The sequence below is a fragment of the Magnolia sinica genome, chromosome 7 (assembly GCF_029962835.1).
Source record: "Magnolia sinica isolate HGM2019 chromosome 7, MsV1, whole genome shotgun sequence".
NCBI lineage: Eukaryota > Viridiplantae > Streptophyta > Magnoliopsida > Magnoliales > Magnoliaceae > Magnolia > Magnolia sinica.
The window spans coordinates 8,223,031-8,248,905 of NC_080579.1; the positions used below are offsets into that span (position 1 = coordinate 8,223,031).

A 25,875-nucleotide genomic window follows, 5' to 3' on the forward strand; every position below is an offset into this window, starting at 1 on the left:
TATGGGATTAATGGGGTGGTGGAGGTATTGTCCAAGATTCTGATGGTAATTTACACATCACTAATGCCTGTTATCATGGCCACAGAGATCACTTGACAGCTGAAGTTAAAGAGTCACTTGACAGTCTACAGATTTTTTAATGAGTTCCAAAATATAGCAGTGGGAAGTGATTCGGCATTTGCAGTAAGCTTATTCTCATATGATCATGCCCCCTTCTTCTGTCTGGTACTTTTGGGAAGAAATTAAAGGTCCTTCAGGAGGGTCACAATGCAGCATATATCATAACTCCTGTGCAAGTAATCAACCTGCCGATACTTTGGCAAATCATGGCTTTGATGTTTGTTGCAATGCTTTTTTCCTGCCACGGATGTTTCCTTCAACGGCAAAAAAGTGTGTCTATTCAGTGACAAGGTGGCCATTACTCAGTTACAAGCCAAGTAATTGTATTGTGGATAGCTGTTGTTCTTCTAGTTATGTCAAGCTATTTAGGGATGCTAAGGTGAAGTCCTCCAGCTGCGATTGTAAATCATTTATTCTTTTATTAGTAAAGATACAGCAGTTCTGTCCAAAAAGGAAAGGATTGATTCCCATATAGATTAAGGGTGTCCAAAGCATTGAAAGATTTTTCCCAAATGCAGAAAATGTTTCCTCTTGGCTCAATTCTATGTGAGCTCTGTGAATCCATTGGACCAATAGAAATAAAAGAAAAGAGAAAAGAAAGAAGGAAAAGGAAAGGAAAGGGGAGGAGAGAAGAACGGTTGCACACTCAACCCAAGCACATCCTCCCTCTCTCTAGTTTATTAGGTCTAGCTTAATTAAAAAATTAAATTACAAAAGTGCCCTCCTTAAGTAATACATAAAGCAAATCCAATGGACCTAAGTTCTACCCAAAAAGTACATTTAAGACCAATAATCAAAAAGCCCACAGGTGGGACGATTTAGCATGCTCAAAGTGGGAAGTAAGTGAAAAGAAACTGTTTGGCATGCTTTATGTACCTTCTGTAGGCTTTTACCTCGAGAAGATTTTGTTTCTTCAATTGGTAGAAATTGAAATGCAGCAGCCCGCTCACTGAAGCATCTTTGCATTGTTTTAATGAAAGTCTTTGTTAGTTATCAAAAGAAAGAGGTACAGGTTATAGTTATTGTGGGCGTCGTGGCTCCTCTGGCTGATTCCTCGTGACCCTCAACTCACCATTGTATTCTTACTGCCAAACCAACTAGTAGGAGTTTGATTTTCATATACGGGATTATAACATGATTTTAAGACTCAGGCGAGTCTGATATGACTTGTCTGAGTCAATTCGGATTTGCTAGTAGCTAATCGAATTCAATACTTAAGTCACCCCTGACTCGGGTGAGTCGGGCCATTAAGCCCCAACTCAAAGCCAGGCTGAATGGGTCAATCCACATTGCCAATCTCTTAACCAGGGATGCGTTTTACAGTAAGGAAGTATCTAATTGTCCTTCACAGGACCACCAAACTGTTTCAAACTATAAAGCTTCTTCTCTGTTCCATTTGACCCATGTGGGTCCATCAAGGACCCTAACATATGGGAATTTAGCATTACCAAGAAAAGTGTCCACAACACTTCTCATTTCACCATTCACAGCCATGATTTCTCCAACAACAATTACTCCAGAGCAGTGTTTTAAATAGCGGTAGCGTGATGCATAGCGCTCAGCACTCTATAGCATGTAGCATAAATATGTAGCGTGAAGCGTAAGCTATACGATACATCTATTTTTTAATTTAACAATAGAACAAATATAATAAATAGTGAAAAAAAAAAAAGGAAAAAAATTATATATATAAAAATGCCTAAAAGATGATTCATTTTATAAATTATAAGCATGTTCAAAAAGGTTATTACTTATCATTTATCAAAAGCCAATCCACATATATAAGCCAAATTAAACAATTATCACATCAACAACTTTCTAAGCAAACCACTTTAAGTAATAATGTCTAATTGAAACCACAAGTCACAATTATGAAAAGAAATAAAAATCCTATAGGTTAAAAGTATCAAGTACAATACAAGTGTTACATTCCTCAACATTAGAAACAAAGAAAACGTGAAAAAAAAATAATAATAATAATAAATAAATAAAGAATAAAAAAATAAAACAGTAAAAAAATACGTTGTACCTTACACTACGAACGCTATGCGCTACATAGCTGGAGCGTACGCTACAACCCCCGTAGCGTACACTATAGGGGATTTACGCTATTTGGGACGCTATGTAGCGCTACGGCCATGCTACGCTACGTAGCGTACGCTACGGGCGCTATTTGAAACACTGCTCCATAGGGCAGGTTCCAGTCCATGATTCAGTCGTAGGCCTAAACATAAAGTCTCATTAATGGGATAGCAGTTCTCTTAGTTTTATAGACCTAATGTTAATCGCATGAAAAAAGTTTCAAATAACAGAACCAGTAACTCTGCTTTTGGATTTATCCCAAAACCTCTTGAAAAAACAGTCAAGCTATTCAGAAGGAAGAATACATTTTTCTTTCTCATTCTTTTCTTTTCTTTTTCTGCTTCATGAAATAGCAACATGATTTTGCCATCTCCAAGGTCACAGTAGACATTACATCACTGGATTCCTTCAAAACATAAGCAAACTTATCCCTGTTTTGCTATATCTTTCTGCCATAAAATTAAACATGACAGACAGATTGGAATGAAGTGATCTTTCTTATACTTAGGATTCCCTCGCAACCCTAGAAAGATATACCCCTGAGTCCCAGACCAACAGGATCTGACACTCATCCATATGCACTGTCAGTTAGCAGGACTTCCCTGCAAAACAGAGAGGCATAAATATTTTTCTCTTCTTGGTTCTATGGCGATGTCCCGCAAAACAACAGGATTTTCTGACAAGGCCATGGGCACAGGGCCAGTTGTCAAATCATGTCTATCTTCAAGAAACATTTTTGAAAGAGTTTCCAAACAAAGCTTCATGATTCATTCATGATATGTTTTCAGAAAACTTTTGTAAGGACACAAGAACAGCCTAACACAACTAAATACTATATATGTGGCACAGAGACAAATAAAAACAATAAGCCTCAGCAGGCCATGAGAATGAAAAAGATAAATACAGAAAACCAACCATAGAGATAGCCTGCTCCACATCATCCTTGTTTCGACCGGCCACACGACCTCTCAATGATTCTAGTAAGTCCCTGAGCTTCTTTAGAAGGACGTGTTTGTCCAATGAAGCCGCCTCTCTGAACTTAGCCTGAAATCACTAAATTTACTTGAGAAAATCGACCATTCACATAACACTTTAAGGAAAAAAAAAACAGAAAAAATTAACGAATTTAGTAGGAAACAAACCTCATCAGACAACTTAGCAGCAGCTGCCAACCCCTTCTCAAACTTACTAGCAAGGTCACGAACTGACAGACGCTTTTGCTGCTCTAGCAACTGGGCAGTTTCACGAGCAACGACTTCCTTCATGGATGGTGCCTCTGGAGTCTCCTTCGGCTCCACAATGCGATCATTGGCTCCTATTTTATAGTTTGGGAACTTATTTGAAATAAAACTTACATCAACTGAAACCGAAAGGAATACATCCCTCTGCATTTTATCCCCAAAATCACGGCTTATCCTCGTCATCGGTGCAAACTAAAGCTGTCTGTTCATCACCATTTCCACAACATTAGCCCCCATATTTCTTACATATATATAGCAAAATAAATGAAGTAGAAATGGAATAGAAAACTAAGTTTCATACATAGAAGCAAAGAAGCCACATTTTTCGACAACATAAAATGTTAAGGGCCTGTTTGGACAACAAAGAAAAACCATTCCAACTTGTTTTTCCACTATGGATGCGACAAATGTGTCAGCGGAAAATCAATCTATGGTTCAGATTTCAACTGAGGATGGCCCACCATTTATTGAGCCCACCATTCAGATTTCAATAGATGGGCATGAATTTTCAGTGAGGGGTCACATGAACAACACGCCTTTCAGATGGTAAACTAACACCATTAGAGAGTGGAAATATCAACTCCTGAAACCAAACCTCTTTTACTAATTAATAAAAAAATTTAAAAGGGTGCGATATTTTTACCCCCTTGAGTCGCCATTCAAACCAGAAGAGGGCTAATCTAGTCCTAATAGGACTTTCTACAAATCCTGTTGATAACCTTTTTTATGATCAAATCACCCTTTCTGGGGCGGCTTAGCAATTTTCTGGGGTCTTAAAATCACAAATAGCATTTCCCAAAATATTCACTTAAAAATAGAACACAGAAAATCCAAAAAATTTATTATCATGTCAAAGACATGTATGATTCATTGTACATAACAAGTACTGTATTTTTCATTTACAGAAAATTATAAATTTAGGGAATTGACATTTCCACCCCCCAAATATTGTTACTTCCACCCCTTTCAAGATACTTCATCAATAAAGAGACAGCCAAAAGCACCCACATTGAAATAAAATCTACAATGACCAGATTAGCCCTGCAGGGGAATTGACATTTCCACCCCCCTAAATATTGTTAGTTCCACCCCTTACAAGTAAAATATAGTAAGTTTCACCCCTTAAAAGTAATTTCATCAATAAAGAGATAGCTCAAAGCACCCACATTGAAATAAAACCTGCAGTGACCAAATTACCCCTGCAAGGGTAAAGATAACACTGATATTTTCACCCCTTAAAATTTTGATATTTCCATCCATACGTGGTAATTTCGTCATACATTTCATCCACATTTGTGGGAGGAAATGTCATTTCCCATAAATTAAGGGAATGACATTTCAACCCAGTGGATTTGAAATTTCCACCCCGCTGTAAGGGCATTTCGGTCATAATAATGACAAAAGTTACCACTGGGGTGAAATGTGAAATAATAATAATAATAATAACAATAATAAAGCAAAAATCCATTAAGCTGCATTCCATTGAAACGGATGAAAATCCGAAAATAATAAGATGAAGAATTACTCGTATTTACGGTTTTGCCATCTCATCTTTACTTCAACAAGACAAAAACAGAAATTTCAAGAACTTCAAGAGATTTAAAACTCTAGAATTCGATTCTTTTGAAGAAAGACAGAGAGAGAGAGAGCTGGATTAAAGAGAATCAGGAGGAAGAACTGAGAGAGGATTGAAAGAAAAGCTTCGATTTTTTACCGATGCTGAAGAAACGGATGAAAGATCGTTTGGATTCCGTCTCAGATTCTTCGATTTCTTTCAGGAAGCTGGATTTCGGATTTCTGGTTGGAGAGAAGAAGCTGTCTTTTTTCAGAGAGATGGTTCAAATAGAGAGGGAGAAAAGAGGAATCGACGAAAGAGAGGGTCGCTTTTTTGAAAGGGGAAGGAAAAGCCGTTCTCTCTCTCAAGTGTTTTATTTGATACTCTAGCTGCCTATGACACTTGATACGCCGGCACTTGGAAGTTGTACACGTGGCATATATGAACTCAGACAAAACAGACTACGTTGTGCATCCAACTGCCACCAAGTCAAAATCCTATGATGATATTTGTTTTAACAATTTTAACCTCTAATTCGTAGTAATTGTTTGTGTCAACAGGACAACTGGATTTTTTTATTTTTAACCGTCCAATAAATGTCCACTAATCTGATATTTAGATAATTAAATACACTTATCTTTCGGTTTGTGATACATCTGAATGGGTTCCAAAATTTGGACTGTTTAATTTGGCTAATCCTATGACAAGTTTTTCATTTATAAGTAATTTCCAAATGCCTGTATCAACAATAATGCGCTCTGCTATAGTGATGAAGTTTTTCATCTTAATTATGAGAGGATACTGTAAAGATGAAAATACTACTACTTTTTTTAATAATTTAATCTTAAAGATCAGGAGTATTTTCCTTCGTAATCTTATATCCGTACATTAAAAATTACATTATGTGGATTTAAAAAAATAAATAAATAAAGCATCGTGCGGAGGAATCTGCAACATTAAATTTTTCGGGAATCATTGTTACTCTGGCCGAGTGCAGGTAATGGACGATACGCAGGCATTTAGGTATTGCATACTTATATATAATAATTAATCTAATAAAACTGTCCAAATTATGAGTCAAAGGTTACAGGTATTATATGACAAAAATTAAACTTATTTAAGAATATTAAATATCGGATTGGGCAACATTTATTGAACCGTTGAAATGAAAACATTTTTTATTTTATTTTTTTTTTACACACACACACCCCACACACTTACGCGAGTGGAATTTCACCACTTATGGGTACTCGAACCCTTGACCGGGAGTTAAACTCCCGAGAGTCTGCCAACCGTTGAAATGAAAACTATCCAACGGGGCTATTCCAACAAACAAGTGTCTATAAATCTGAGATTATTGTGTCATACAATCTTATTTTAGAACTGTGGTTTAGAAATCGTGATATACACAATTTAATCGGTTTATTTTTAGTTCATTTGTACCACATACACATGTTCTGTGTGCCTGAGTATCAAGTGCCATACTCTTTCAGAGTACTAAATAAATTCCCTTTTACTTTCGGGAGAAAAATGTGATATTCTGGCAGCGTATGATTGTTGTTTATAGGCATGCACTTGAAATTTAATAAGTATTCTACTAACTTCTATGATAGTTCAACAACATTTTAGAAAATGGTGGTGACTTTTACACCTTACACGTGGATCAGTTGTAAGGAAATCCATATCGTCCAGATTTCTGACCGAACTGGATGGATTATGACGCAAAAATTAAACTGAGAATATGGTTAAAATTTAATGAAGCCTTTGAATTGGATGGTAATTATTTTATTTTTAACCAACCAAATTTTCAACCATCAATTGGATGGTTAGGATTGCTTAATCAGATATATTTTGGATATTTGCTCCATCCACAATCTGCTTCTACAGTTCAGATGGCCTGCACAACTGTACATGAGTGCTGGCCGGCTGACAAATGTTAGAGAAGGAGTCAACCGCCATCTTTCAAAATCCTGGTAAACTACCATAAGAGTCTGGGCCTTAACTTGATTTAAACGGTCAAAATAGTGGGCCTGAGTTTAGATGGATTTTGGCAAAAGTCTATACAATACCGGTTTATTAATTTGCTTAATTGATGGTAATTTGATGGACGGTTGTGATGAAAACATTCGATGGAACTAATGCAAAAAAGCAAATATACATTAATCAGAGTTTAAAATTATTCGATTGATCTTGTTTCAGGGCGGAGATCGATATACAGCAGTTCTCACATTTTGGACGGTTTGATTTGAGTAAGATATATAACACGTGTACAGTAGCCTAGTGCCCGTGTATGAACTGTGGTACTTTGCCAGAATATCAAATAACTACTCTTTTTGTTTTGGGGAGTTATTTGATACTCAGGCGGAGTGTGATATAGTTCATACGCATGCGTTGGATTTTCATGCTTTCAGTGTATTTAGCTCAAATAAAACCGTACAAATAGTGGGACACGTTGTTGATAGTCAACCACCCTAGAATCAGATCTATTTAATTTAGAATGTTGATGATTTTCCATTTCAACCGTAAATCCAATGGGTATCATTTGAAGACCAATTAGGTGACGGTTCAGATTAATCTTTTATTTTTGGTCCATCTGAATTGGGATCTATGATTTGGACTGTTGGATTTGAGTGACGTATACAATAATTCTACAACTTGTGAGTGTATTCGTGTGAACCATCAGTCTCTGCTGGAGTACCAAATCTTTTCTATCCTGTGCAGGAATCACATGGTGATCATCCCATTCCATGGACATGTACACCATATTCGAGTTTTCAGCTTCTCTAAGGGCCTGCTTGGCCGGACCGATCCCACGGTATTAGGTGGGATGGGATTCAAAAAACATCATTATTACCCAGGGCAGGGACTATTCCCTGCTACCATGGGATAAGCTTAATTTCCTTTTTCTGTTTGTAACACGGTGGTACATTGAAAGGATATACCCACTATTATTTGAAACTATTGACAATAACACACATGTTATATTTAAATTGTTCATTTGTTTTATAACCTCATTTTATAGCATGGTCCTAAAAATGAGACAAATCCAAAACTTATGTGGCCCCAAAGAATTTTTCAACGCTAAGTATTCAATCCCCATTGCTTTCTATGGTAGGGTCCATTTGAGCTTTAGATCTACTTGATTTTTTGGCCCATGCTTTAAAATGATCTCGAAAAATGGGTGGACGGTATGAATATAGCCCATACATCATGGTGTGACCTTCACAACTTGCTAACATTGAGTGATATTGGCACGGGACCCAAAACGATTCTAACCAGCCTACTTCCAAGCTTTTCCACTCTTCCCAGACAGGAGTGGAATTGGCACAGGACTCGATGCAATTCCATCCCACCTAAGCCCATCTACTTCAGCCGGCTAAACAGGCCCGGGCGGATTAAGAGGGATGGGATGGTAAAATCTTGGATATATCCAACGAGCCCAATAAACCCTATGAACTTGTCCCGAATATAGCAAACCCATGAATTTTAAACTAAACAACTGCCAAATAGAACCGGTAAACTTGTCTCGAATATAGCAAACCCATACATTTTAAACTAATCAACTGCCATCACCATCATTACCTTAGATTTGATCCCATCCCTAATCCCATTCAATCATGCTTTGGGGCATTTGGTTAGATGGATTGCAAGGGATTGAAAGGTAAAATCCCGGGATACAGTGGGCGTGCCAAGCAGACCCACGGACTTTCCCGTATGTAGTAATCCTTTGGACCTTAAACCAATCCACATACACCACCATCATTACTTTAAAATCCATCCAATCTCTCCTAACGTCATGGGATCCGTCCGGCGAAACAGGCCCTAAGTGGGTCCTATGGACTAGTGATCTGGGCCATTATTTGTAGGGCCCCAGCATGGATGGACGATGGCCGCATACTGGAAGATGTAGAAGTAAATCTTACACCGTGTCTCAGCTGAATGTGGAAGATCGTTGTGTTTCTTTTTCAACCGTTTATTTTCAGGCTGTTAATGTGAAGCTAATGAGCATATATGAAGAATATTTTTCTATATATGGTCCATCCATAGTGGGTATCAAAATATCAACGGCTCTGATTACTTAACCCAGGATTCACTTGAACAAAAACAAATACCGAGTATGCGGTGCATGTCCTCGGGCCGAGCATCTTATTCCTAGCCTGTTTGATGGAGCGAAGCGCACTTTCCGAATTTTGCTACTCATTAAAGCGTCTTATTAAATCTTAATTCACTTTCGCGGGACCCACACCTCGTTCTTTACGCTATACAAGGACGGAAGTTTGATACTCTGGCAATGCATGACTGTCCATACGCACCCAACTCTATCCGTACACGTGGCATCAATGTCGTTCAATCAAAACTGCTGAAATTGTGTATCCCAATGTACATAGGTCGTAACCGAAAAATTAAACTAGAATGTCATTGTAAGTATGTGATTGGTGGCCAGTAAATGGATGGTTAAAATAAGAGACAGCCAACGGTTGAGATTCCGGAACATGTATTCGATATCGTATGTTGGAGATAAGACCCATCTATAAGGGGGGACCCATCCTCCACATTCAAGGTGGTGGCCAACCACATGAGAGGTCACCACACTGATTTTTGAGCCACATGAATCCACCGATCTGTGGCCCCTATGATGAATGGCTGGGATCTCTCACGGCTGGGCCACATTCATGTGTTGCGGTTGGAGTTTAGAGCTTGATAAGTCTCCCACGCTTTTCAATCTGTAACATGCATTATGTGGGCCCCACGCGGAGATGACGGGCCAAAAATCAGGTCACTCAACTACTCACGTGGACCATACATGTAAGAAAAGATGGCGGTTAAAAAATTTCAATCCAAAGCTGAGGCCTATCCATTAGCCTGATTACTGGATAAGTCATAGGCGATGTGGGACCCACAAACATGATGGTGCCAAGTCAGCACATGTGACTGCAGGGAGGTGTGTGCCTGTATCTAACTTTCGGGTATTTTAGAAGGAAGATGGGAGATGTATGGGTGTAACACCATAAATACGATGATATTGGAGAATGTCTGGCAATCAGGACCGTTCATACATTGGCCACACGTCATGGATGGCCAATGCTTAAAAAGCTCACGTATGGGCGCGGCTTGGATGGATCCCTGACTGTAGGGCGCACCTTGATGTATGTGTCTTACATCTACGCCGTCCATCCATTTCGCTAGCTCATTTTAGGGCCTAATTCGAAAATTGAAGGAGATCTAAATTTCTGGTGGACCACACCACAGGAAACAGTGGTGATTGCTATTAAAAACTAATTGAAGCGATGGAAGTTTTGTATAAAGCCGATATTTGTGTAGTCCCTTCATCCAGGTCTTCGTGACCTTATCAACGGGTTGGATGGAAAATAAACTTTCCGATAGCCCCCAGGTAGTTTTTAATGGTGGGCATTCAATCACCGCTGTTTCCTATGGCATGGTCCACCTGAGATTAGGATCTGCTCCATTTTTGGGTTCATACCTTAAAAAGAGCTGGAGAAACGGATGGACAGCGTGGATTTAACACACATACATCAAGATGGGCCCCACAGTTAGGGATCCACCGAAGCCGTGCCCCGCACGTATAAACTCTTTTATCCAGACCAGTGGTCTGAACTATTTTTAACCGTCCAAAAAAAGAGTACTTGACCAGACAGCCCTGATTTCCTATGGGTGAGAACATCGGGTCTGCGGCTGATCCGACCATCTGGATCTATCTCCATGTGGAGCTGCGTCTTAGGCAGACGTAAGATCAGCCCAGATCATAATCTGACGGCCCAAAGAAAACCCCTGTTGGATTGGGCCAAGATGGTCCACTGCTGGAACTCTGGCCAACTTTCAAAGTTCTTCTTTTGTATCTTTTCCACTGTTTAATGCATCAATAAAGCAGGATATTCAAACTATTTGGTACACGATAAAGAGATGGTGGTTGGCAAAAGTTGGTGGGGAAATCAAAACCAGTAATGATAGAAGGGTGGCCCACCAAAAGCATGAGTGGAGGGACCATTGCTCAAGACAACCCTCATGGCATAGGGATTGCGACTCCACACTCACGAGGAAGCATCAAGATTATAAGGTAGAGCACAGTAGAACCACAACATGATAGATCCATCGCCTCTACAGTAGATGTGGCATTGTTATATGACGATCGTGACCGTCTATCTAGACTTTCGTCCTACGGATTGAAGATGGTTCAAAATTGAAATGTATCAGCTAATCCTGTCAATCTGATCAATGGAGTTCAAAGCGACGGTCGTAAACAAAAAAGGTCATTATCAACATTTGGTGTGGAAACTTCAAGGAAAGTGATGGATGGGATTGGATATTATCTCTATGTTTGAAATGTAAGCCATCCATTATGGGTATTACTGTATGGACGGATCCGATTAATACATAGCTCTGCCACGTGTGCTGTGGAGAAAGAAATCGGATTGCGTACTGAGTTAGTCAGTAGGCTCTTATCGTACTGAGTAAACTCTGTTGGGCCCACCGTGAATGCATGTGGTTTATCCACACCGTCCATTCGTTTTTCCAGATAATTTTAGTGGTTCAACCCAAATTGATGCATGTAAAAATCTCAAGTGGACCATACCACAGGAAAAAGTGGAAGTATTGATTTCCACCATTGAAAACTTTCTAAGGCCCCAGGGATGTTTATTTGTCATCCAACCTGTTCATAAGATCAGAAAGACATGGATGAAAGGAAAACACAAATATCAGTTTGATCTAAAACTTCGGTTGGCCCCAAGAACTTTTCAACGGTAGATGTTCAATTCACACTGTTTCTGGTGGTGTGATCCACTTAAGTTTGGATATGCTCCATTTTTGGGATAAAGCTCTAAAATTATGTGGTAAAAGAGATGGACGGAGTGGATACAATGCATGAATGACACTGGGGCCCACAGAGCTTACTCAGTACGCAATCCGCTTCCGTGGAGAAAAAGCACCAGCATTTCCCGGTTATTCAGGCATTTTCCGTTGATTCGGGCTCCACCGTATCATTTCCGAGCAGGTTCTCATCCATTATCCAGCTCTAATTACGCTACGGTGAAACTTCGTAACCTGTTTTAAAATGGTGGTGACTTAACCACTGTAACCATTCAACGGCCTGTGTAATGCAATCCAAACCTTCCATACTTTGGACCCTTTGTGATTAGAGCCTAACCATAAAATCAAACTAACCAGGTGATGGAAATATCAATACATCTGATTTCAACTGCTCGGATTGCTGACCATTTTCCTTCATGCCAGTTGTTTGACAGACACCATCAGATAATGTAATTTTCCGTCAAACACAGTAAAAGTTACGATGGACGGTCTGGATTAATCTGCATCTATGCCAAGTACACGGTGGAAGAATCACCACCATTTTGAAAAGAGCAGGTGAACTGCTATCTATTCTATTTCCCGAAAGTCAGAGGACGATCGAAGTGGGTGTGAAACCGTTGGGATTGTCGCATTCCACGGACGTGGAATGGCCCAGCAGGTCAATGGTCCAATCGCCATGCATGCATGCCGAGTGAGTGGTTGTGATTGCATTCCATTGAATTTCCACAAAGCACACGTTAAAAGGAACATTGATTGCGACTGAAGGGATGCGCACCTTTCAGCAACATGCGTCTACTGAGTGTCATTGATATACATGCAGTATATGGACCGTTGATTCGGTGGGGCATCACATGGATGAATCCACGTGCAAAAAATGTAAGGCGGTTAGGAGTGTTATAGTATGCAAAGACTGGCCTGCAGATGGACGGATGTGGATTGCGCACTGAGTAACTCAGCGCGGTGTATAGTGCTCAGTAAACTCCGTGGGGTCCACTTTGATGTATGTATCTTATCCACACCGTTAATTTATTTTTTCATCTCATTTTATGTTATCATACGAAAATTTAAGCATATCCAAATATCAAGTGGACCACACAAAAGAAAACAGTGGGGATAAAGAAGTCCACCGTTGAAACCTTCCTATGGCCCACGGTGATGTTTATTTATGATCCAACCTGTTCATAGATAAAAAAGACATGGATGAAGGGAAAACGAAAATATCATCTTGATCCAGAACTTCTGTGGTACCCAGGAAGTTTTCAACCGTAGGTGCTCAATTCCCACTGTTTCCTATGGTGTGGTTCACTTGATCACTAGATATGACTAAATATTGAGATTTTATCCTAAGATGAGCTGAAAAAACGGATGGACGGAATGGATAATAAACATACATCAAGTTGGCCTCAATGAGTTACTCAGAACGACGGTCAGTTCGCATGTCAGCTTTCCACCTACAATGCTTCCCTTTCACTCAAAGTGGGTGCCTGGATCATCCGAACCGTGCAAAAGGTGGCCCACACCATAAGATCACCTTGAGAGAATACCAGGATTTTCCACCCATCAGGAGGGTTACAAGTTCAAAATCAACGGACAGCTGATGGTCTTACCCAATCTACTGGTGTGACCCACTTTAATGAGTGGATTGGTCAGATTTTCGCTCCCAGGTAATACTCACGGTGCGGTCAGTGATGGGATGTTTCTACGCAAGCGATAGAAAAGAGAGTCATTTGCGTGGAAAGTTCGCACGCGACTTTGTTCGTGGAAATTTCAAAACAATGAGATCATCCCACCACTGAGATTTTAAAAGCAAAATAAATTATAAACCATCCATCATATGGCCCAGCAGATGAACGGTTTTCATTGGCCACGGAGCATAGCCAAATATTTTATTTAAAAAAAGGGCCAAAAAAAAAAAAAAAAAACAAACAAACAAAGGAAAGAGAAAAGGAATTCTCCTTTCTTTTTTTTGGCCATGCATTTTTTTTCCACCTGTTATTTGTTCGGGAACGTTCGATCAGTTTAGCTTCTAGGCCCACGCTCTATCCACAATAAATCCATGGATTTAAACGGTCTAGATTAATGTTCACGTGTACCATGTATATGTTCTATAAGTCACCACCACGTAAAGGAATTGTGGTAAACGAAACTTTAGTATTCTTAAAAGGTTCGTTTGGTTGCTGGCTGGTTTACTGTAGTCAACTAGCCGTACTTCGTACAGTCGCGACAATCTCTGCGCAACCCGCACCGAGCGCGACTTACATGCGACCCATAATCAGCTGTGTAGGACCCTGACCGTAGGGCCCACCTAGATGTATGCAATGTATATCCACGCCGTTTATATGTTTTTTAAGATCATTTTATCTTATGATCTGGCGGATGAAACAATATAGATTTTAGGCAGACCACACCATAGGAAATAATAGTTATTGAATGTTTACCATTAAAAATTTCTAAGGTCCACCATAATATTTGTTGAACATCCAACATGTGGATAACATCACACAGACACAAATGAAAGCAAAAATAAATATCAACTTGATGATCCAAAATTATTGTGGTCCACAAAATATTTTTAATGGTCAATAACTAGAGGTGGGGCAAGTTAGACTTGATCCGATAGATCCGACCTGATCCGACCCGACTCGGTACCGTTCCGAACAGAACCGACGGCCTAAATCGGCTTTGATCGAATTTGTCCATCCGGATCCGATCATTTTTTGGGTCGGATTCGGATAGAGGTGCATCCAAACAGAACCGATCCGAAAACCTGGACCGAAAGGGTCTGAACTGATCTGACACAGGATGTAAATATCCCTCGATTTTGTAAAATTCTTTCTCTACGCATCTTTGGCTTTTCGTTTGGCGCCAAAAAACCCCGCCCAATGTACACCTGAGCCCTAACTCTATTTCTCTATCTCTCTTTATCTCTTTCTATATTTGTCTCTCCCTTTTTGTTGAAGAAGAAGGCTAGCTAGATGTCTTGCGGTGGGTTTTGGAGCTTTTATGGATTTCTTTGTTAGAGAGAAATATACATGGAGAGCCGTTGGGTTTTGAAGCTCTATGGGATTTCTCTGTCGAAGAGGGAAATACATTGAGAAATGGTATAAAGCTATGTACAAGAGAGAGAGAGAGAGAGAGAGAGAGAGAATCGTAGCAGGCATGGTTGGCATGCAGCTGTTTACATGTTGGTTGACGGAAGTGTATTAGCTGGTGTACGAAGTGGATTTGCGGGTGTAACGTTAGCAAGTTCTGTGAGTTTGATTACAAGGTATGTGTTATATCCAAATTGTCCGTCCATTTGGCAATATCGTATTAACGCTTGAGATAAAAAATAAGATATATCTAACTATTAAGTGGACCACACTACGGAAAGTAGTGGGGGATTGAACGTCTACCATTGAAACCCTTCTTAGGTTCACAGAAGTTTTGGATTAATATGAAATTTGTTTTTCCTCTTCATTGAGGTCTTTGTGACCTTACGAACAAATTGGATGAAAATAAACATTATGGTGGGCCGTACAAATTGTTCAATGGTGAAAATCATTATCTCCGCTTCTATTTATGGTGTGGTCTAAATGATCTTTGGATATGATTCATTTTTTTGATAATGCTCTAAAATGAACTTTAAAAACAGATGAATGGTATAGATTTACTAAATACATCACTGTGGGGCCATGTAACTTTGATCTCCTCTGAACTGTTCTTACAACCCGGAGCTCGAGGAGCATCAGTGATCGTCTTCGCACGACACGTACAAAGCAGCTGTATATCTGGTAGGAGCTATAGCCTATAGGAAGCGGATTACGTACTGAGTAACTCAAGCGTACTAAGTAAACTCTTCGAGGTTCACCATGATTTACATATTTAATCCACTCCGTCCATCCATTTTACCTGATAATTTTAGTGCTTGAGCCAAACGATAAATCATATCCAAAGCTTGAATTGACCACACTACAAGAAACAGTGTGAATTGAGCGTCCACCGTTGAAAAATTCTTATGGGACAGAAGTTTTTTATCAAGCTTATATTTGTGTTTTCCTTTCATCCATGTCTGTAAGATCTTACGAATAGGTTGGATGGCAAGTAAAACATCACTGTGGGGCCCAGAAAGGTTTCAACAGTGAAAAATCACTACTACCACTGTTTCCTATGATATGATACACTTGAGGTTTGGATATTCTTAAATTTTGGGTTCATCCCCTTATATGAGCTGAAAAATCGTATGGACGGTGTGGATTAAACACATACATTCAAGGTGGACCCAACTAAGTTTACTCAGCACGATAAGAGCGTACCGAGTAACTCAGTAAGCAATCTGATTTCTAGCCTATAGTCGTCTTCACACAACACGTACATAGAGCAACTATATAGCTAGTAGGTGCTATAGCCTATAGACAATTGTATAGCTGGTAGGAGCTATAGCCTACTTATGGAATTAGAAGTAGATTTCGTATTGAGTTATCTGAGTAAACTATGTGGCCCGTCTTGAATTTTTTTCGGTTTATCCAAACCGTCCATCATTTTTTCAGATGATTTTAGGGATTGATGCTAAATTTCAAATATATCTAATAATCAAGTAGATCACACCATAAGAAAACAGTGGGAATAATGATTTCCACATCGTTGAAAAAAATGACGATCCGAACCTTACCCAATCCGATCCAACTCGGTTGTCTTGACTGAGACGGACTCGAATCGGCTTAGGCTAGGAGGGATTAGGATCTGTTCGGGTCAGATGACCCGGACTCGGCTCCCGATCGGATCAACTTCTGGTTCGGCCCTCCAGATTTCGATCCTGAGTCGAGTAGGACCTAATCTGGTCCAACTCGGTCCGATGCCCAACTCTATGAATAACTATTGTTTTCAACGTTGTAGTCCACTTAAAATTTTAATCTCCTTAAAATTTGGGAGCATTTGCCAAAATAGGCTAGAAAATGGGTACATTTTTAGTATAGACCTGATGGACTACCGTTATTATTTCAATTGACCCGAAAAAATCTAAATTACCAAATTAGACTAATATTTGTATGGATGGACATAGATGAAAATATTTTTACTTTTTTCAGCTGCTTTATCATAACAAGTAAGAGTATTTTTGTCAAAACATCTACCTCCGTACCCTAAAAAGTCTGCTTTTGTGAAATAGTTTTGGAACAGTGAAAAAAAAAAAAAAAACATAGTACCCTGCTAATTTTTTTAGAAAAATAGATGCACTGAACATATATATAAAATGCAAACATGGAGGTTAGGCTTGTGGTTAAGGTCCCTCTTGAATGGCTCGTTCAGGTTACAGCCATGTCATGCTCGCGGATTGGTTACTACTCGATCAGGACGTAGCTAGAGTCTGACAGTCTTGTTAGAGTCAGGACCTAGCTAGAGTCTGACAGTCTTGGTAGAGGGTATGAGAAGTCATTTTAATGTATATCTTTTATCCATGCGAGCTATCTATTTTGAGACGTTATTTTATACCATGGGTTGAAAAAGAGGCTGAAGGCTTAAGTCAAAAGCAAGATTGAATTACTATAGATGAAAGCTTCAAAGGATTCACCTTGACGCTGATTTGCCATCTAATCTGTTGATAAGGTTACACACACCATTACGACAAAAGCATAAATCTCAGCTTAATTCAAAACTCGCTACCCTCGATTAAGTTTTCAATGGTAAGCATTCATGGTGGCCCATAGAGTGACAGTCTGTCTCTAGCTGGGTCCTCGTGAGGTAGTAACCAATCTGCACCGGTCGTGCTCACCCACGCCCTTCTGCGACCGAACCCATCCGAGCCGTTCATGAGGTGGGCCCTCGCTTCAATGACTTTTTCCTTTTTAGGCCAGCCCAAAAATCAGGCAGGTCCCAAACGTACGTTTAATGTGAACTGTTGGTAGCTTTTCTAACCGTCCAATTTCTCTTTATGTGTGGGTCCCTTGATGAGTTGATCGACCTAATTCGTAGGCCACGGTGGGCCCCACCATATGCAAGCAGCAAACGGTATCACGTGGCTGCGTGTAGAAGTGCATGATGGGCTTCGCAAAGCTCTACATTTCAAAGTGCGAACTTTCCCAGAGACTCGCGCGAATGTTTTTGACCTACCAGCCGAGCACACAAATGTGAAATCCATCCAGTCGTCAGGTGGGATCCACGTTCAACATTCCCTGGCCCAAAGAATCAGGCCTGTCCATTCATCAGGTGTCTGTTTACACGAGAAGAATGGATGATTAGGATAAGAATCTTTCAACCACTTCTACTTTGGCATACGCAAGTGCTCCACCTGATGAACGGCTCAGGACGATTTTCTTGGATGGGACATGTTTACATGGGGCCCAACCGATGTGTGGCAGATTCCATGGAAACGGATTGGCTATTCCCCCTGCCACCGGCCACTGGCTGGTGGTCGGTGCTCTGTGGGCTCCACCATGATGTATTTGTTTCATCCATGCCGTCCATATATTTTTAGAGATCATTTTATTATATGAGACCAAAAATTAGGTATATCTTAATATAAAATGGACCACATTACAGGAAACAGTGTTGAATGGACATGGACCATTAAAAGCTTTTTGGGGGGCTATAAAGTTTTGGATCAATCTGATATTTGTTTTTTCCCTTCATCTGGGTCTGTATGACCTAATCAACAGATTGGATGTCAAATAAAAAGTACAGTGGGCCTTAGGATGATTTTAGTGGTGGATATCCAATCAGTATTGTTTTCCTATGTTGTGGTCCACCTGAGATTTATATCCACCTCATTTTTAGGATAAAACAATAAAATGATCTGTAAAAATGGATGAACGTAATGGATGAAACACATGCATCATGGTGGGGCCCACAGAGCACCGACCATCAGCCACCGAGCTGCTGGCAGGGGGGGAGTGCCCAATCCGACCTCAGATTCCTTGCCGGTGTGCAACGTTGGCAAGCGTATCATCGCGCGAATCTCCCTATTAACTTCCACTTGGATAACGACACTTCTCCTTTCAGTTGGAATGCGACCCAAAACGATAAAAAGGTTCGAATCGTGCGTGAGGAAAGGTTGAAGATGCGCATACGTGCCAGCTTTTACTAAATCTGGTCCATTCATCAGGTGGGGACCATTGAGAACAAATCCCAGCCCAAAATTCATTGAATATGGACCATTGGTCCTTTCTTTTCTAACCTTCGCCTTTTTCTGACATCTGAATAGCCTATTTGATAATATCCCAAGCCGCCCCACCTGATGAATGTACCAAATATCTCATACGTGCTATCTCAGATGTGAGCACGTGCAGTCAATTGACCGTTCAAAACTACTCGAGCTCTACACATTTCTCACGTGTGAGAGTTTCAACCGTCCAAATTGGCGTTCGTACGTCTTCGATGTCTTCAAAGATAGTATGCTAACAATAAATTAAGAAACAATAATAAAATAGAAAATATTAATAATTGAAACATTATTTTTGAGGGGAGATTCTCAGACAGTCAAGGTAGGTAGGATAGATGTAAGATGATCTAATCCATTCATTCCTCATAAGGCTCATAAGTGGACCATTAATGGAAAAAACAACTGATCTGATTCTTGTGACTTTTATGTACATATTTTTAAATGTCTGGGATTGTCCAATCATAGTGATTTTGATTTATGGTCTATTCATTCCTAGTGAATGAACGGTTCAGATCATCATACACGTGAAACCTGGAAGTCCCAAATGGATCAGGACTCTTCTCCTTATACAAGTACATTTGAAGTCAACGAATTAAGCTCAATTATTGAAAAATAATAAATAAATAAATAAAAGCCTGAGTTCGGACGAGGATTTCCTGCCAAAGCCTATGCGGAAGGTTCCTGCGCTGGAAACGTAGGTGGGGCCCACCGCGAAGTTTGTGAGAAGTCCAACCCGTCCATCCATTTTTTAAAACTTATTTTAGGACATTGGGCCAAAAACGGGCTGGATCCGAGACTCAAGAGGGCCGAAAACGTGAGGATTAAACTTCTACAGTTGAAATATTTGGCACCATAAAAGTTTTTAATCAGTTTAATATTTATGTTTTCAGTTCATCTCAGTATGAATAACGTTATGAACAGTATGGATGACATGTAAACATCACTGTCGACCCAGGAAAGTTTCAACGGCAGGAATTTTCTTACCCAATTTTTCCTTTAATGCGGGCCACTTTAGTCTTGGATATTTCTCAAATTTGGTCTGAAGTACTAAAATAATCTCAAAAAATGGATGAACAGAGTAGATTTCTCACAAACATCACTGTGGGCCCCACCTAGGTTTCCCGGGCAGGAAGTTCACGTGAAAGGCTTTCGTTCGTGCGGGAATTTCGAAAGAACCGTCAATCGTTGGTCCACTCACGCATAGTCCATGGTCAATGGTTGGTATTACACCTAACATGTTAGGGCCCATATAATAGACGCTTTAAAATGATTTCATCCTATTTTAATTAATCATAATTATATATTAAACATTATGATTGTTGGTTACTAAGATTAGTTAGATTAAGACCGTAGTTTTGTGTGGGGCCCACCATGGTATGTATTCTCCATGGTGCCTAACCAAATGAAGGAACAAGCCAAAATAGCCACACCTAACTAAAATGATTTCATCTCATCTTAATTTATCATAATTATATATTAGAGATCATGATTTTCAGTTTTAACCATGGTTTTATATGTGGGGCCCACCATTGGTGATTATTTTCTATCCAACTTGTTCATCAGCTACGCCTAACCAAATGAAGGGTCAATAACAAAAATAAATAAATAAAAAATTCAGATCGGCCAAAAGTCAGGAACATACACAGTGTGAAATTGTATAGCAGGGAAAATGCAAGGCATTGCAATTCAAAGTGGGCATTTTTGGCGTCTCACGTTGTGTTTTGCAACGTGGGTGTTTGGAATCACTATAAAAATATATATCTTGAAGCATTTAAAATGTGAATTCAGATTCTTCTTTCTAGAAAGATGGCGGCCTTTCACTTCAACTGCGTAGTGCGGTCAATGGGCCAGGCCTTGAATCAGCTTCTCCTTGGACTTTGAATTGGCTAGACCATGCCTGTTGAGTGGACCCTATTCGAAATTTTAATTGTGTTTGGCTTAGATCCAACCCATTGACTAGCTTTTCACTGCTTGAGAAATCATAGATGTGCATTGATGGTAATAGTTGCATGGCAATCCAAATTATCCAACTTGCTGGCATGAACCGGTGATTTTATTACTCAAAACATTGAAAACTATAAGATGGTTGTGAATTGTGTCGTGGCGGAGATGATGAATGTTGTAGACTAACGGCTATAGTTGGTTTTTGATGTTGTTCTAACAATTTTCAGTATCCTATTGCTAAGCTTAGGAGTCCAGTGGAAGGGACAAAAAAACATATTTTTGTAAGTTCTTTTAATTTAAGAGATGGTTATAACTCCCTTTGCAATGGTTGTTCGTGGCATGGTTGTTGTCGCTCATACACCCTGCTGGGGTGCCTTGTATTTAGAGTTGGGCATAGGAGGACTTGACTTGCCTGACTCGACTCGTCTGATTTTTAAATATCTCTAATTTATCTGTCAAGGGACAAAAAAACATATTTTTGTAAGTTCTTTTAATTTAAGAGATGGTTATAACTCCCTTTGCAATGGTTGTTCGTGGCATGGTTGTTGTCGCTCATACACCCTGCTGGGGTGCCTTGTATTTAGAGTTGGGCATAGGAGGACTTGACTTGCCTGACTCGACTCGTCTGATTTTTAAATATCTCTAACTTTATCTGTCGTACCCGACCTCGACCCAAACTCTCTCTCTCTCTCTCTCTCTCTCTCTCTCTCTCTCTCTCTCCTTCCCTCATCCTCCTCTTCTAAGTCCAGCAGCCACACACCACTATCACCACCCTCTCTCTGTCTCTCCACTCCCTCCCCTCCCTCTCTCCTCTTCCAAGCCCGGCAGCCACCCACCACTATCACCACCCTCTCTCTCTCTCTCTCTCTCTCTCTCCTCTCCACTCCCTCCTTCCCTCATCTCTCAATCCGATTCGGTGCCAACTCGAACTGACTTAGTACTTTTGACTAGATCGGACTCATTTTGAATTAGTCTAGGTTAGACCCAAACTCAGATCGGTTCCAGCATACTTGACTCGGTACCAAGTCAAGTCGAGTTCCAATTCCAGTCATCGGATCGAGTCGAGTCAATCCTAACTCAGTCCGACTTGACTCGATGCCCAGCTCTACTTGTATTGCAAGCTCTTGAATGTCACAACATGTGCAAAAACATCTAATTTCTAGTTCTCTTTCCTACATTCATTAATACACTTTAATGCATAGGCATTCTTGATATACTAAAGCTTTGGATTTACCTTGTGTTGTGGATATTAGATAGAAGAGTTTTCTTTTTATTGTAATACTTTATTGAATATTTAAAACCTTCATCTTGATTATATAAGGCTTAATGTACTATTAAATTGTGACATTATGTATTATTATTTTCAGATGCATTAATTGAATACTAGAATTTATAGGAAACCTATACACAACACTTTCGTAGAAACTTAGTCCATTGTAAAAACTCTTAGTTTTTAGCTCTTTTCCCTTCTTTCACTGATATAGTTGATGTGTATTCATTCTAGGTATGTTAAAAGATTGGATTGACCATGGTGTTGTGGATGTGAATTGAGGTTTATATATATATATATATATATATATATATATATATATATATATATGAAGGTTGTTATGTTGCTTTGTTGAAAATTCAACCACCATCTAGATTATGAAGTCCTAGCGTACTAGTAGTGATATTATATATTGTCATTTTCAGATACACTAATTGCATACAAGAACTTCAGTGAAACTTATTAGTCCATTGTAAAAACTTTTGGTTTTCAGCTTCTTCTTTTTTTCTTCTCTTTTTTCAATGATGCACTTGATGTGTAGGTATTTTTGGTATATTAAAACTTTGGATTAACCTTGGTACTATGGATGTTGGATCAGAGATTTGCTTTTGTGCTGTTGGTGCTTTATTGAAGATTTAACCTTTATTTATATTATGTAAGCCCTAATGTACCATTGAAACGTGATATTACACATTGTCATTTTCATATAAATTTAGGAACTTTAATGAAATCTATACACAATGTTTTCTTAGAATCTTATTACATTGGAGAAATTCTTAATTTTCAGCTCTTTTATTTATTTATTTATTTCATTGATGTGTTAATGTAAAATTCTAAATTAGAAGTATGTTTTTTGTTTTGTAAAGATTGTCATAATGTTTTGCCGATCATCTAAACTTCATCTAGATTATATAAGCCTTAATATATACAATATTTTTTTAGGAACTTAACCCATCATTGCAGGAGTACTTACAAGTAAGCTAAAATGATTGCGATATTATGAATGTCCTAATCCCAAGTTAGTAATAGTTTAGTCACTAGCACTCATCAATTTGGATGGTTCATGAAACGATGGTGGGTTGCCATCAATTTAAAATGGCAGTGAGCTTCATTGTATTCTTGCATGTGTTGTTTCACTTTATTCCTTTAAATACATCATTTCTTATTATTTTTTTCCCATTCTCTAGCCTTATGAAATCATAATTTTTTTATATTTTTTCTATATTCTTAGGTCTGTGGGTGACCATACATCCAACCCTTATTTATTGAGCTCAAAATATAGTATTTTTTTAACATAAAAATAGTGTTGGTTTTCTTAACTTTTACTATCTTGGCCAAATATGTAATTTTTAATAGGTATTCATCAACAACAATGCTTATTGATCTCACTATTGATTAGAATGACTAACTTTAGGAAATGCCATTGTGCAGAGAAAAAATATATATTTGAAGTAATGCCTTAACAGATGAAGAATAAACTTGATCTTCTACACTTTATACCTTTTATAGAAATCGAAGATTGGAGAAAAGATTTTTTCATATATGTGTAACTGAGGGGACAAAAACTTTAGTTATAAGAATGAGGTTAGAGTAGTTTAACTCATCACAACTATTCATTTTCCATGAGCTTTCACAGTATAAAAGTCAACATGTATCCGAAATATTGTGCATATATAGTATAGTTCAAGCACACAACTCCTTACATATCTAGACTGATCACTATAACTATGGGGCCCATCGCTATGCTCAATCTAAATAATTTAATGGCAAAGTTATTCAAATTATTGATCATGTGGGCCCACATAATATAAATTTTGCATTATCGCACTTGAGCCACATTGATCAATCATTATTTTTATTTTAAAAATAATTTTGAAACATCTTATTAAATACTCACTGCATTTTAAAATTACTATCATTAGATAATATAAGCAACGATTATCAAACCTTGTCCATTAAGACCATTAATATTGAATTATAGTAATAATCACAACATTTAATATTTTCAAAGTGAAATGAATCACGACTACTAATACGAGTAGCATTAACAATATGTATAAAAGATATGAAAGTGTTATATAAAAATTGCATGTTTAATCATGTGATCATACGTGTCTATTTCCAAGTGATCTTATTATTGTTGGGGATTTGTACTTCGGAATCACACAGATCTAGATCTAGGATAGCAATCCAATGATACCAAGCACACACAAGAGAACACAGATTTAACGTGAATAACCCTTGTGGGAAAACCATGGCACAAAGCGACAGATCTCCACTATGAAAATAGAAATTATAAAGAGAGAGGACTTACCCGATTCGAACAACCTCGAATCTCACCCTTGCTACACCATTTAGAAACCTTAAAATCATTTTAGGAACCTTTAAAACTCCTTTAGAAAGCCTTAAAATACCTCTCAATCCCGCATACATTCCTTTATATAAGTTTAGAAAGAAGTAGAATCGGAATAGGAAACAAAAATTGTAAAATCTGCGTAAAATCTTCGATGTCATCGAAGGTCCAACGATGTCATCGAAAATGGACCAAAACTGTCCAGCGACCAGGGATGAAAAATTCGACAATTATCGATGGCATCGAGAAACCTTTGATGTCATCGACGACTGGCTTCAATGTCATCGAAACCCTGTCGATGTTATCAACAGACCAACAGACAGATTTAAGACATCTATCCATAACAATTATCTCTATAAAGGGCATCATATCTCTAATGAGAGTAAAAATTTATCTATTTATAATTTATGTACACACTGAAAGAGAAGATAAAATAAGCACCATAAGAAATTAATTAATAATAAATAAATGAGATATCTAAATGTCGTACATAAATCGCGTTAAACTAAACTTACACTACTTAAATATATCCTTATGATCAACAATTCCTATAGAAGACACATGCTTCTTAACAAAATAAAAAAAAATCTTTAGTAAGTGAATCCATTATCATTCGTTTTGTGCTGATAAATTATATACATGCTTGATAATTTTGTACTAATTCATTCATAATAATATATTTTAAGTCAATATACTTTGACTTTAATAAGTGCTTGTTATTATTGGATAAGTTAATTGCAACCGAATTGTTATATAAAATTTTTGATAATTTTGGGATCAATTTCATGACTTGTAAACTGGAGAAAAAACTTTAAGGTTGTAAATTTGATTTGTGTTTTCGTGATAAGTTACTAGAGCTGGGAAGAATCTGACCTGATCCGATTCGAACCGAAGGCTAGGATCGAGTAGGCCTACTCAGATCTGACCGCATATCGAGTCGAGTTCGGATCAATGGCCAATCTGAACAGATCCGATCTGATTGAATCCGATCTATTCTGTTTCGTACAATGTTCATTCAACATTGTTTCTTGTAATGTTACCCATTTAAGATTGGGATATATCTCATTTTTGGTTTAATACCATAAAATGACCTAGAAAAATAGATAGACGACATGGATGAAATAAATACATCATGGTTGGGTCCACAGAGCACCAACCACTAGCCATTGGATGGTGGCAGAGGGAGTAGTCAATCCTTCCTGTCAGCTCGTGGCTCAAGGTGCATCAAGCACCGAGCTCTGACACGAGATAAGAAAGAAGACAGGGAAATGGTTCTATGCGGTCGAGCTCATAGAACTTCCCATGAGGTTGATCTGCGTGAGCCCCACCGTGATGTGTGTCGAACAT

At 38.7% G+C, this 25,875-nt stretch overlaps 1 protein-coding gene across 1 annotated transcript in view; it reads right to left on the minus strand.

The window, feature by feature from the left end:
- The window catches only part of LOC131250981 (stomatal closure-related actin-binding protein 1-like), a 35,418-nt gene extending 30,098 nt beyond the window's left edge, over positions 1-5,320 (minus strand). The window contains exons 1-3 of the mRNA XM_058251410.1: positions 5,158-5,320; positions 3,345-3,645; positions 3,118-3,246 (exon numbers count right to left, since the gene is read on the minus strand). Of these exons, the coding sequence (XP_058107393.1) occupies positions 3,118-3,246; positions 3,345-3,626 (411 nt within the window). The 5' untranslated portion in view covers positions 3,627-3,645; positions 5,158-5,320. The remainder of the gene's footprint in view (positions 1-3,117; positions 3,247-3,344; positions 3,646-5,157) is intronic.
- Positions 5,321-25,875: the final 20,555 nt, after the last annotated feature.